The sequence below is a fragment of the Rutilus rutilus genome, assembly GCF_951802725.1.
Source record: "Rutilus rutilus genome assembly, chromosome: 13".
Lineage (NCBI taxonomy): Eukaryota > Metazoa > Chordata > Actinopteri > Cypriniformes > Leuciscidae > Rutilus > Rutilus rutilus.
The window spans coordinates 17,238,037-17,252,199 of record NC_140218.1 but is presented as its reverse complement, the minus strand read 5'-3'; the positions used below and the strand labels follow the sequence as shown (position 1 = coordinate 17,252,199).

The 14,163-nt window shown below is 35.2% G+C and overlaps 1 protein-coding gene across 4 annotated transcripts in view; it reads left to right on the top strand.

The window, feature by feature from the left end:
* Positions 1-14,163, top strand: part of dvl1a (dishevelled segment polarity protein 1a) — a 39,460-nt gene that overhangs the window by 17,992 nt on the left and 7,305 nt on the right. For 2 of the 4 annotated variants that reach the window (XM_084428337.1, XM_084428335.1), the window contains exons 4-10: positions 6,537-6,649; positions 10,922-11,060; positions 11,917-12,010; positions 12,091-12,160; positions 12,368-12,507; positions 13,883-13,959; positions 14,055-14,122. In XM_084428337.1, the coding sequence (XP_084284463.1) occupies positions 6,537-6,649; positions 10,922-11,060; positions 11,917-12,010; positions 12,091-12,160; positions 12,368-12,507; positions 13,883-13,959; positions 14,055-14,122 (701 nt within the window). Of the gene's footprint in view, positions 1-6,536; positions 6,656-10,921; positions 11,061-11,916; positions 12,011-12,090; positions 12,161-12,367; positions 12,508-13,882; positions 13,960-14,054; positions 14,123-14,163 lie in introns of all 4 variants that reach the window. The other 2 variants (XM_084428336.1, XM_084428334.1) reach the window with 1 other exon arrangement.

Below are 14,163 nucleotides of genomic sequence, written 5' to 3'. Positions count from 1 at the left end.
AATTTTCTTTTACTTCACTTTTGGCGTCAACAACAAAACAAATTCCAATGTATTTCTCTTCACTTTTTAAATTCTTAATCTATAACATTATGTATTTTACTGCTCTATATGATTATATTCATTTGACTTTTTATTATTTGGATTTAGCTTTGTTTTTGCCTCCTTTTTGCGATCAGCACAGACCTGCTGTGACCAACTTTAAGATCACGTCCTGCCAGTTGAGATCCACTGCTTAAATGCAGGTTTTTGGTGAGCTGATTCATGTTCTTTTGGCGAAACATTACCATACTGGTGAAATAACAGGCTCCATCCAGCAGAGAGAGACATTAGCACACTGCTTTGTGTTTGAGATAATTTTGCTTAAGGGGCGGGACTTGTCATTTTGGCATGTGCATGTAAATGAGTAAGCTTGAGTTAGATACATTTGCTTAGTTAACCTCCTGGGACCCAGGAATAGACTTTTGTCCACTGTAGTGGACATTATATTTGAGTGAATTTCTCTGACATCATACATGTCACATGTCACATCCTGGGTGTCCTGTAAAGAGCACATTCAGGACTTTTCAGAGATACCAAATGTTTGGAGGTTTCACCATGAAAACAACTTATCCTTGGTCTTTAAAAATGTCTGACATTAATTTAGTGATCAAATGTAGCGTTCGTATGGAAATATGATAATATATTGTAATTATAATTTAAATCGGACTACTTTTCACATTGCATTTCATAAACCAACATCTCAGGAAAACGTTATGGGGTTTCAAATCAAAAAATGACTTTCTGTTACAGAACAGGACATTTATTTCATATATGTCCACTGTAGAGGACATCAGGACTTAAATCATGTTTATCAGGCATTTTGGGAGACACAACAAGTGAATATGGAAATAAGTTATACATCAATATTCCTATGAAATATTAGATATTATTATTAAAATGTTGCTAATTATGACTCCAATTATTACACTTCTTTTTTCATTAAATGTTGCTCCAAGAACACATTAATGTGCAGATTAGATACAGTGTATAGATACATTGCATTGAATGGGAATATTAATTTATGGCCATTTTACCCACATATTGCATAAAGTAAAATGGTGTATCAATTCATTCCATTATATCTTTCATAACATAGTTGTAAATCATCTTTATACAAATTTTAGTTAAAATAAATCCTGAAACCCCAACATTTATTGATGATTAAAAAAAAAATCCCATTGTTTTTGCCTATACATATAATTTCATGTCATTTTATTTTTTAAACAACTGAGTCCTGGTGTCCACTACAGAGGACATAGCATAACATATGAATAAAATATCATTTTTCAAAACATTTTTTTTTTTTTTACCATTTGTTTCTTGTGCTTTAAACAATGTGATGACATGAAAAAAACTAAATAAAAATAAAATAAAATAAAAATTCTTGGTCTCAGGAAGTTAAAACTATTTCTCCCTGAATATCTTTATATTCCGAAGATTTTTTTACTCTAATGTAAACAGGTAGGTTTAAATACGTTTTAGCAGAGCTCAACAGCCTGGATATAGATAACTTTGTTGTATATTCTTTTTGGGGTGATAATAATATAGTATATAAACAGATTTAAAAGCAGAGTAAAATGGCAAAACTTAAACATTTGTGAATCTTAATAAGGTGTCAATGCATTTAACCCTCATGTGGTCTTCGGGTCATTTTGACCCGGAGAAGATTTTCTTTTTCCCAAAAATACTAGTTAATGTTATTGCATTGGACTGAAACTTAGTGACTTTGTTCCCAAAGGGTATAACTACTTCTCAAATGTTTTTTGAAAATTTTTTAGGGGGGGGTTTGTTACCTTGTTACACTTGTGGTCTTCCCGGGTCAAAATGACCCGCCTATAAAAAATAGCTTATAAATCACTCATTATACCATATTTTCACCAAATCTTGGATTCAATCTTTTTGTCAACTTGTTCTCGTTCAATTAGGACTGGTTTTGTATTTTCATTTGCATCTGATTAATCGTGGGCCTCATTTATCTGAGAGTAGGCATCTCATTTTTTGAGTAAAAAAAACGTAATTTTTTTATAATTTTGGGATTTTTTTTTTTTTTTTTTTTTTTTTAGAAAATTGGTACTGTTGATCACACTAGTCTACTTTAATGTTTCACCGGGAAGTTTGTTTTGAAAAACTTTTATTTTGTAAAAAATGGTACATAGTCACACTTGTGGTCTTCCCGGGTCAAAATGACCCGCCTATAAAAAATAGCTTATAAATCACTCATTATACCATATTTTCACCCAATCTTGGATTCAATCTTTTTGTCAACTTGTTTTCTTTCAATTAGGACTGGTTTTGTATTTCCATTTGCATCTGATTAATCGTGGGCCTCATTTATCTGAGAGTAGGCATCTCATTTTTTGAGTAATTTTTTTTTATTTTTGAATAATTTTTGGAAAAATAAAATAAAATCTGAAGAAAATTGGCACTGTTGATCACACTAGTGTACTTTAATTTTTCACCAGGAATTTTGTTTTGAAAAACTTTTATTTTGTATAATATGGCACAGAGTTACACTTGTGGTGTTCCACTGGGCCATTGAGGGCCTTGTGGGCCATTGTTTCAATGGGCCATTGAAAGTGAATGGGAGAGACCAATGCAAACAATGAATGGAACAACACAAAATAGGTATCATTTTAAAGTTTAGAATCTCAGCTTTTTAATGCATCTAATCACTTTGATCAACTCCTAACCAGAGCTGAGTTATCACTCTAAAACTGAGTGTTCCCCCGCAGGCGCCACCTAGCTGCGAAATAAATAATCATAATATTTTTCAAAACTATTACCTTGATCAACTTAAAATAGGTGTCATTTGAAAGCTTAGAGTCTGAAATTTACAATGAATGTAGCCAATTTTATGAACTCCTAAGTAGTGCTGAGTTATTTGCTGATAAATAGAAAAAAACAAATTCATAATTTATAAACTACTTTTTTGTACTACATTCAGCAATGTCAAATACATCATACAGCTCAGATAGTCCTGTGTCATATGTCATTTGAAAGGTCTCAATTAGTAGAATACAGCAAGCATAATTGTTTCAGGCTTTTTACTAAACTTGAGAGAGATTTTTGTAAAAGAAGCCCTTCAAGAGACCCATGTGTAAACCATATATGGATGATGGAATTTTAGACACATTTCTGCTCGTAACTTCATGAAACATGCTCCGATTGTGGAAAATGACACATCATTATTTACAGCAGATGCTTACAATTAAAATGAGTCCAAACTCAACATAATCCATCACTCAGATCTAAAGATATTCCTCATGGAGTTCTAACACAAAAAATACTACAGACACACAGACTCACATAGCCAAGCAAGGTAGCTTAGACTTGGCCTTTTTACTCGTAACTTCATGAAACATACATCGGTCATGAAAAATGACACAACGTTATTTACAGCAGGAGCTCACGGTTAAAAAGAGCCCAAACTCAATATATTCCATCAATAAGATCTAAAGATATTCCTCATGGCGTTCTAACACAAAAAATACCACAGACGCACCTAGCCAAGTATATACTCATGAAGCTCTCACGTTTGGTTTTTGCTCATAAATTCACGAAGCATGCACAGATCGTAGAAAAATGTACATCATTATTTTCAGTAGACTATCACAATTAAAAAGAGCCCAAACTCAGCATAATCCATCACTCAGATCTAAAGATATTCCTAATGTTGTAACACACGAACCCCCACAGGCGCTCACAGAGCCTTGAATATAGATGTAGCCTAGCACTTATGTCGCATTTTAACTCGTAACTCAATGAAGCATGCATAAATTGTGGAAAATGGCACATCATTATTTACATGAGATTGTTAAGATTAAAAAGAGCCCAAACTCACCATAATCCATCACATGCTCATATGTGTACATAAACAATGAACATGCTCCTGAAAATGTTTCATTCACTTTCAATGGCCCATTGAAACAATGGCCCTCAATGGCCCAGTGGAACACCGCAAGTGTAATTCTGTGCCATTTTGTACAAAATAAAAGTTTTTCAAAACAAAATTCCTGGTGAAAAATTAAAGTAGACTAGTGTGATCAACAGTGCCAATTTTCTTCAGATTTTATTTAATATTTCCAAAATTATTCAGAAATAATGTTTTTTTTACTCAAAAAATGAGATGCCTACTCTCAAATAAATGAGGCCTACGGTTAATCAGATGCAAATAGAAATATAAAACCAGTCCTAATTGAAAGAGAACAAGTTGACAAAAAGATTGAATCCAAGATTGGGTGAAAATATGGTATAATGAGTGATTTATAAGCTATTTTTAATAGGCGGGTCATTTTGACCCGGGAAGACCACAAGTGTGACAATGTGTCATTTTGTACAAAATAAAAGTTTTTCAAAACAAAATTCCTGTTGAAATATTAAAGTAGACTAGTGTGATAAACAGTGCCAATTTTCTTCAGATTTCATTTAATATTTCCAAAATTATTCAAAAATAATGTTTTTTTTACTCAAAAAATGAGATCCCTACTGTCAAATAAATGAGGCCTACGATTAATTAGATGCAAATAGAAATATAAAACCAGTCCTAATTGAAAGAGAACAAGTTGACAAAAAGATTGAATCCAAGATTGGGTGAAAATATGGTATAATGAGTGATTTATAAGCTATTTTTTATAGGCGGGTCATTTTGACCCGGGAAGACCACAGGTGTTATAGGGTTTTGAACACCACATGAGGGTTAAATTAGGTAGGTTACACTGCTTTTACACAAAACTACAACTTAAGCTGAGTAAATATATGTCTGGGAAAATTTACTAGAGAAAAGACTCTAAACTGGGGAGTTCATTAAGAATCACTCAGAAGCTGACAGTGCTGTTATGTCTATTTGCATTGTTTTAGTGCTCAATTTATTTAAAGGAGTCATAACCTGCAATTTTCACTTTTCCACGAGAATCAATGTATGTTATGATCGACTAACGATTATACACTGGCCGGGAAGCCGATATTTAAAAGTGAAGCGTTTGTTTACCTCAGGGTAAATAAACCAGCGCGCGTGCACGCGCACTCAAATACGAGATTTTGATTTCAGCTCCCTCTTGACGTCATGAGGTAGTAGGATATACCATATATGGACACCGCGGCAGGAAGCCCCCCCTTCCCCTCTCCCCCTCATAGTCAGTTCAGTCGAGAAAGATGGAGAAACCGAGTGCACACCGGACTTGCTCTGTGGTTGATTGCCATAAAAAACATGTAAATGTGTTTTATCTCCCAAAATCGGACGAAACTATCAGGGACCAGTGGATGAAATTCATTTTTAATGACGCTGTCCCAACAACCCTTTCAACTGGCGTGCAGAGCCATATAGAGCGTCCACGACAGCCAAAACATCGCATTGATCTCGCGAGACAATAATGCCTTCAGAAATAAGGGTAAAAGTAGGTCTGTGTTTATTTTTTTTCCACTTTTCTTTTTTAGAAGGGCCTGAAAGACTATAATACAGCAGTAGGTATCCAATGTAATACTAGGTTATGACTCCTTTAAAGAATTATGCAAAACGCTATAGTTTATATCTATTTGTGTTTTGCATTTAGCGGCTGCTGTTATCCAAAACGACTTGCATTGCATTCAAGGTTGCATTCATTCATTTCTTGGAAATTGAACCCATGATCTTGGATGCAGGTTTTCGTGCTGAAATACAAAAATGACCAGCATTTATCTCACGTTTTATCACGCGTTAGCATCTTTGTGTGGGCTCAGTGTCTCAGCAAGCTGTTCTCACCAACCTTAGGTTTCTTTTCTGCCCTGAGCAAAAGCATTCCACCCTCTCTGCTAGAATATCTGGCCTTTGGCAAATCCGCATACACTTATCCGTTTACCCCCAACAACCTGCTCTTCTGGGGCCCAACCACCCCATACACAAAAGAAATATATTTTCTGGATATGTTTTGGAATATATGCACATATTTGAAATTGGCCCAATAAATATATTTCATACTTATATTTCATATATTTTTGTTATATTTCAGAATATATTTCAATGTATTTTTTTCTGTACGGGTCCCCAAAAGTGTCAAAAATATATGTGGCATATATTCCAAATACATTGAAATATATTCTGAAATATAACAAAAATATATGAAATATAAGTATGAAATATATTTATTGGGCCAATTTCAAATATTTGCATATATTCCAAAACATATCCAGAAAATATATTTCAAATATAATTCTTTTGTGTATGGGACAGCCCTCCAGGATTTGAGACTGCAGTTCAACCCAGCTGGACCTAAACGCTCTACATTCTCAGCTTTGAATAACTAGTGACAGCTGCTGAAAATGCACGACTGTAAATCATATACCCCTAAACAATGAAATATCTGTTAGTGGTGAAATTGAATGTAGGTATGGTAATCATAATTTTAGAATGTTTCTTAGAACATTTTCTCCTCTTTTGTGACCAAGTGTATTGTGACTCAGCATAATAGAGATGGTCTCGAGGCCATATAATGAAGACCTTTCTGTTTGTGTGTGTGTACTAGTGCCAATGCGGTGAGTAGTCGGGATGGATTGGACACAGAGACGGGCACAGAGTCTCTCCAGAGCCAGCGGAGAGAGCGGGAGAGGCAGAGAGCTCACAGGAGGCTACGAGAAAGTGAGTGTGAGTGACGACCCGTTCTTACACTATACACAGCACATATCATGTGCCAAGAATCTATTTATGCCATTTAATCAGGAAACATGATACATAAGACATTATTTGGAAAGGCAGTTATTGCCACAGGTGTTTTCCCCAGGTGATGGATGTCTGGCAGGTGAGTGAAATATCCTAAGGACAGACACGTGATACAACAAAACAGCTTTTGAGCTGGTAAATGTGATGTTGTTTTAGGGCAGTCAGAGTGTGCCTTTTGTAGTTTGGAAAGGTTTTTATAGTGCAAATAGTGTCAAAATTTGAAACTTTCTATATGAAATATAATGCGTTTTTCTAATATAGCGATACATCAGAAAGACATAGGTGGAGAGAGGCCAAACATGACATCCTCATGACAAAGGGAAAAGGAAAAAACAAACATAAAATTAAATAAATGTACTGCTCTTTTTTACACTAATACCACCATTCAAAAGTTTAGGATTAGTGAGTCTCTTGTACTCAAGGCTGCATTTATTTGAACAAAAAACAGTAAAAACAACATCACTGTGAAATATTATTACAATTTAAATTAGTTGAAATAAGCAGAATTGTCAGCAGCCTTTGCTCCAGTCGTCAGTGTCACATGAGTCTTCTGAAATCATTTTAGTATGCTGATTTTTTTCAAGAACAAAATTATCTAAAATGCTGATTTGGTGCCCAAGAAACTTTTCAAAAAGTTTTTGTGAATAAATGATGACATAATTTCCCCTTTAACTTTATCTTCTTGAAAGCTAAGAGGTTGGCTCATGGTGTTGCAGGATGTAGCTGCTTTCCTCATGAATTTTTCCTAGAATGCCCCTGTTTTTTGGGTTGTTTGCTGGAAGTTTGCTTATTTTAAACCAGTAATTTACAGAAAGTCTGTTTTTGTTAGGGTACATGCTGAGTTCTGGGTAAAGAGAGGCCATTTGGAAGCATGAAATCTGCCTTTTGCAGAGAAAAAATATTCTGTCATCAACAAAGAATGTTCTTAGGGGTTCCGTTGCCTGTAATCAGAAAAGGTGTGTGTGTGTTGTTGTCAGTAGATTTTAAGGTGAGAAAGTCCTACCTGAGTCTGGAATGTCTACATTATTGAAGCCAGAGTTTCTTAATGCCTCTTACTGTATGGAAGTAAGATACAAGATTGCTTCCTTCTCACAACTTATCTGATGCAGTTGGGAAATCACACCATTCCTCCAGTTTTGTTCACTGGAATAATTTCATGTTGCTCGTCCATTAGTGCCAAGTTCATTTATTAGTGCAGCGACAGAAACAGATGGAGGCGTTTGTGTGTTTGCTGAAGATACTGATGATTTATGGTTATTCGTTGAACCTCTGTGTTTACGACTGTCTGTTAGAGACATCATGTTACCTGATGTTTCTTCTTTGCAGACAGCATTGGTAGATTGTTACCAGATAGGAGTGCTACTTTGTTTGTAGTGTCATTGCTTTTGGTTAGTTACTCCCTAACACTGATATAAATGTTGTGATCCACACTGTGCATGTGTTTTTAGCTTCTCTTTGAAGTCAAGGATCTATTCATTTAGCTTGTGTATGTCTTGAGCAGTCTTGTAGCTGTGTGGTTTATATCTGATGATATCACATGAGAAATGTGTCAGGTCAGCTCCCCTTTTATTCTCCTCCAGAAATAGTTGTGCATAGTAGAGCTGGTAAACCCAGAAAACTGCCATGATAGTGTTCAGTCACTTAAGGATTCCAGCTATATATGTGTGTGTGTCGGGATTCTTTGATGAATAGACAGTTCAAAAGATATCTTTTGTAACATTATAAATGACTTTACCGTTTATCAGTTTAATACCACTTTCTGATTTCTTGAGCAACGAATCAGCATATTAGAATGATTTCTGGAGGATCATGTGACACTGAAGACTGAAGTAATGATGCTGAAAATTCAGTGTTGCCATCACAGGAATGAATTACATTTTAAAATATATTCAAATAGAATACAGTTATTTCAGATTTTTCACAATATTACTGTTTTTACAGTATTTCCGATCAAATACATACAGCCTTGGTGACCATACTTCAAAAACATAAAAACTATTTTTACATGTATGCATTATATATTTTTGTTATACATGCATCTGTATTTTATTTATTTATTTAACTGGTAAGAGATTGCACAAATACACACATTCCTTCCATTGATTCCACATTCCTTCTATTTTCATTGATTATTAGTCATTTTATTCTTTTAGTTGTTGCAGCTCAAATCACTGTGCATTTTTATTTAGCTCTTACTTTAGAAAAGCAGATTCTCCTTTTCATTAGAACAACAACAAATGAAAAATTGTGATGTCTTTTTGCACTGCTTATTCACAGGGTACATTGGTAAGGCTGTCCTAGTGCTGACCTCTGCTGAGTGTGATTGCATGAAAAATGTGTTTGGTTGTTAGGAACGCCAGACAGGTGTGTGCCCTAGGGGCAGGAGGAGTGTGAGAGGAGATCTCTTTTCTAGCCTCAGGCCCTTATCTGTTAACCATGCTGAGTTTCCAATATTCAGTTTCAATGTGTTCATTTTGTGGTTATGTTGATTTGTCTTGGGTCTGGCTCGTCTTTAGGTTAAGCAACCTTTCATGAACTTATCGTTGTGTGTTGTTTTGCTGTCAACATGAATCCTCAACAAAATGACAGATTCTCTTTGCACACAACCTTGCCAATAAATCATCAGTTATCAGCGGCAGCAGTGGCCAGAGGCTTAAATCTGAGTAACGTATACTGCACCTTCGCTCAGGGCCAGATCATTTTCCCGTTCCATTGGAAACTGATGCGCATGTATTTGATAGTTTAGTTCTCGCGTAAAGGAGGTTACGTTTCATTGAGTGCTAGAAATGCTGCAAGCTAATGAGAGGTGCTGCACTGTAATGAGAGCCGTGCAGCAGCAGAGGTAAGACAAATGCGTCTCTCTGATACCAAGATTATTCTTTAAAATATATTTTTAGTTTAAGATTAATTGCATGATTTTATCTTTAAAAAAATCGTATTTTTTAATTGATTTCCAAGACCACCTATAATTACTTATGTTTTATGTAAAAGAAAAAGTTAGTTAAGTTGTTCAAAAACTCTCTATTGTGATATATATATAAAGACATAAGATTATATTATCTTAATCAATCTAATGAGAATAATTTATACATAATTATTAATAAATAATAGTATGTTAATATAAATTAATTTTATTTTTATTTTTATTTTTTTATAAATCTTACCATATTAAAGATGTTTACTTAAGATTTACAATAATTTCCTGATCAGTAGTATTACGTAATTCTCAAGAGTGGACACACACTGTCACACCCAAACACTAGAAACTAGTTTTATGTTCAGGAAATCGGATTAAATGAACAAATAAAAAGGCTTTAGTCTTTTTGCTGCCTGTTTTGATTTTAGTATGAATATACTGGTCACTTACATTTAATAATATGCGCTTTACAGGAATAAGTTGATCTCCTTAAGCCAGATGTAGAGGGATAATTTCCACATGTCTTTGTCTCTATTTTTCCTGTTGTCGGCCGCATACTAAGTGAGCCTAAAAGGATTCCGGAGAGGATATGAATGCATTACCCACCTGTGGATGATTCACTCTGATAAAGGGCTCCTGATAGGCTGTTTCACACAGCTGCAGGCGGACAGCTCATCTTGCCACAGGCCTCTGCTTGTACCCTTAATCGCTGAGGTGATACAATTGTCCTGTGAACTCACACATGGCAGAGGAATGAAAAAGCTTCCTCTGTATGCGAACAGTGCCGTGGTTGGCTAAAATAGCCGTGACTGATTTGTGTGTTTGAGTGGCTATGTGGAGAGTAATGGTCTGAAATGGGCACCTCTGCAATACTGGAATGCTTTGGTCGCACTCGGGGACCACAGCGGTCTTATCGTTTGGTCAGACCTTTTCAGCGCATCAGATGTCACCCAGAGACGCAACTTCGTCCCTGTCTCTGTACGTATAGGCTAACCCAGCCATATTGTTAGACTGACGTGACAGATTCTAAAAGCCTTCTGGATAAAGCACATTTGAGTAATATGATTGCACATTCATTTAAATGCATCAGAGGGCAGGATTCAATTTCTTTTTAAACAATGACTGTCCTTATTAGTCCATTAGCATGATTCATTGTCTAAAATTTACTGTCAAGAGCCTCTTTCAGAATGATGTACTGTATTCTGTCTTTTATGTGCTGTCATGTTGTTGATGTTCCTCTGCTTTTAAACAATGTCTTATTTGTTTCTTCTCAGTTCCTCGCGTGAACGGTCACTCGAAATCAGAGCGCGTGAATCGTGACTCCGCTCTTGGCTATGACAGTGCATCCGTGATAAGCAGCGAGCTGGAATCCAGCTCATTTATTGACAGCGAAGAGGATGAGGATGCCAGCAGGTCAGACATCCCCCAGTGTTTCATTTCCCTGAAAAAATGATTGGCTCAGAGTGCATGATTCATTTCCTTTAAACAATGACTGTCCTTATTTGCCTATTGGCATGATAACATTTGAATCTAATTTGTGTAGCTGGCCCAAAAATGTAACATGAATGTAATGTTTAAAATGAAAAATGAAGTATGGTTTGTCAATTGATTTCAATTTTGATAGATTTAATAATGTTTAATCTTTTTTTCCATAATTATGTGGCTGATTTGAAAATTCTGTACTATTTTGTCTTGATAAAATACAAATAAAATAAAACACTAACAACTAAAAATAATTGTTTTAAATGCTACTAGTGAATTTAGGTATCACAACATAATAATGTACTTTATGAAGATGGATCATCATTTTAATATTTGCTGGAGATTATACTTGTCAGTGTTATTAAATTATTAAATGAAAACATAACTAAAATCAGCCTACATAAATTAAATGAAATCTCTTATACTATTCTATCTTATCTTATCTTATGTAACCATTATGACACTAATATATTGTGCATGCATCCAATAATTAATAATAATTCTTTAAATATAATTCATTTGTTTTGCCACTGACCTGCACATAAGTCCTTCTTTGGTGTTTGAATTAACTTCTCATCGGGTTTGATTTCTGAGAAACTTGATTTTTGAATGTTAACACATCAGTGCCAGTCAGAATAAAAAATGTCAAATGAAAATAGATGGCCATAATTTTAATTGAGAGCCAAATTGAGAATTAAAGTAATGCATTTAGAGTTTCATAATTACATGGTGCTTCATTATTGTAGTGTTGGCCTCTGCCCTGACCTCTCATTTTTGTCTGAAGCAGACTTAGCAGTTCAACCGAGCAGAGCTCTTCATCACACCTCATGCGTAGACACAAACGCAGGCGACGGAGACAGAAAGTCACCAAAATGGACAGGGTGAGAACATAGAGGGAAAGTACACATTTCTACACGTTAGTGTTTGATCCTTATCAATCTTTTGTATGTTCTCTTAACAGTCCTCATCCTTCAGCAGTATTACAGACTCCACAATGAGCCTCAACATTATCACGGTCACTCTCAACATGGGTAAGAAACTTATTCACTAGTTCACTCCCTTCTTTTTCCCATTGTTCATCCTTGTGCATCCTCCCTCGCTTCTCTATCTCTCCACTCCACCTGCACTCAGGAAACTGAACTTCCTGTTTTTCAAGGTCTAGTGTGCACAGTGTGCTCTAAATATAGCCCTCAGATGAACACATAATTGAAAACAGCTTTATCTCTCTTTCTCTACAGAGAAGTACAACTTCTTGGGTATCAGTATAGTGGGTCAGAGCAATGTCAGAGGAGATGGAGGCATCTATATTGGCTCCATTATGAAAGGCGGAGCAGTGGCGGCGGATGGCAGGATTGAGCCTGGAGACATGCTGTTACAGGTGAAGGGATCAGCAGTCTGGAGTGATCTAATGCATTTTTTGGAAGATTAAAAATGATAATAATTGCCAATTTCCACATTGTTACAATGACAGTTCATCTAAAAATCTTGTTCCAAACCTGTATAACACAAAAGAAGATATTTGGAAAATTTGGACAACATGTAGGGTTAGCTTTCTATTAAATGTTATATCACCAGGAAAATCGCCTTAAATATATCATTTTGTTAGTAAGGTGTTAATTTTGAAATGACCATGTTCCCATTAACAGAACTGACACTTGCCAGTCTCTTCTGCTTTTTAGTTTCTAAATATACTTTTTAGGGAATATCATCTCCTTCTGTTGTTGACTTATTTTGCTCCTCTCCGTATCCTTCCTGCTGAAAGACCCTGTAGTCATATCTGTTGTTATTTACCACAGTGGACAGAATGGTGCTTTCAACGCTTTTGTCATTTATTTACATAATAAAGGGGTTTTCCTCAGCACTGGTGATCTCAAATTCTGCTTAGAAATGGTAATGGTTAATGACCCTGTTTTATTAGGTGAATTTTTGTCAGTGGCGTCCAAATGACCATGAGATACAGTATCACATATGTATGCAAACATTGTGCACTCTGGTAGACTGAGACATTGGCTTCATTCACTTAAAAATTCTGTCATTATTATACACCATTACAAACTTATTTGACTTTCTTTCTTCAATGAAACGCAAATATATATATATAAAAAATAAAAAATTCATATAAATGATTATATAAATATACATTTTAAACTATATTTTTTGATAATGTCCTGGTCGCACATTTTTCCATGCAGTTACAATGAATGGGCAGGAAAAGGCATTATAAAAGTGCATTACTATAAAAATAATCCATATGCACCATATTTTTATATGATGGCTTAATGTGTGAAGAACAAGTTGTTGTTGACTTAGTGTCTGTTTGTCACACAAAGCTATTAAATTTCAGAATATAGTTTATAGTCATTTACTTTTATGATACCTATTTTGGAGCTTGACAGCCCCAGTTCACATTCACTTTCTTTTTGCTGAAAAGAGTGGCCAGGATTTTCCTCAGATATTCACTTTTTGTGTTCCATAGAAGAGACTAACAGTCATGATGACTTGTAATTATAATCATGTGAATTTGGGAAAAAATAATAAAATCGCTGTACAAAGCCTCAAATACATATATATATATATTTTTTAAATAAAAACTGATTGTGGAAATAAATGTTATTGTATCTACAAATAATACAATACCAATTCTTCATAACTCCATGTTGATTTTGCACAATATTAAACCCACAGAAACTTTTGAAGTCCTTCAAGTTAAAAAGCTTCATATGATGTGAGGTTTAATGGAATTGTAATTTCAGGTGAATGATGTGAACTTTGAGAACATGAGCAATGATGATGCTGTCAGGATTCTACGGGAGATCGTCTCCAAACCTGGGTGAGAGAGGCTGCCACACCTGAAATTAGTGACACATTCAATAAATCGTGTCGTAATGCTCTCTTCAAAATTCATGTTTCATATGTCCTCTACAGGCCAATAAGCCTAACAGTGGCGAAATGTTGGGACCCTTCTCCTAGAAGCTACTTCACTATACCTAGAGGTGCGTACCTACCGCCTGCCATTATAGCAGCTAAATTAGAG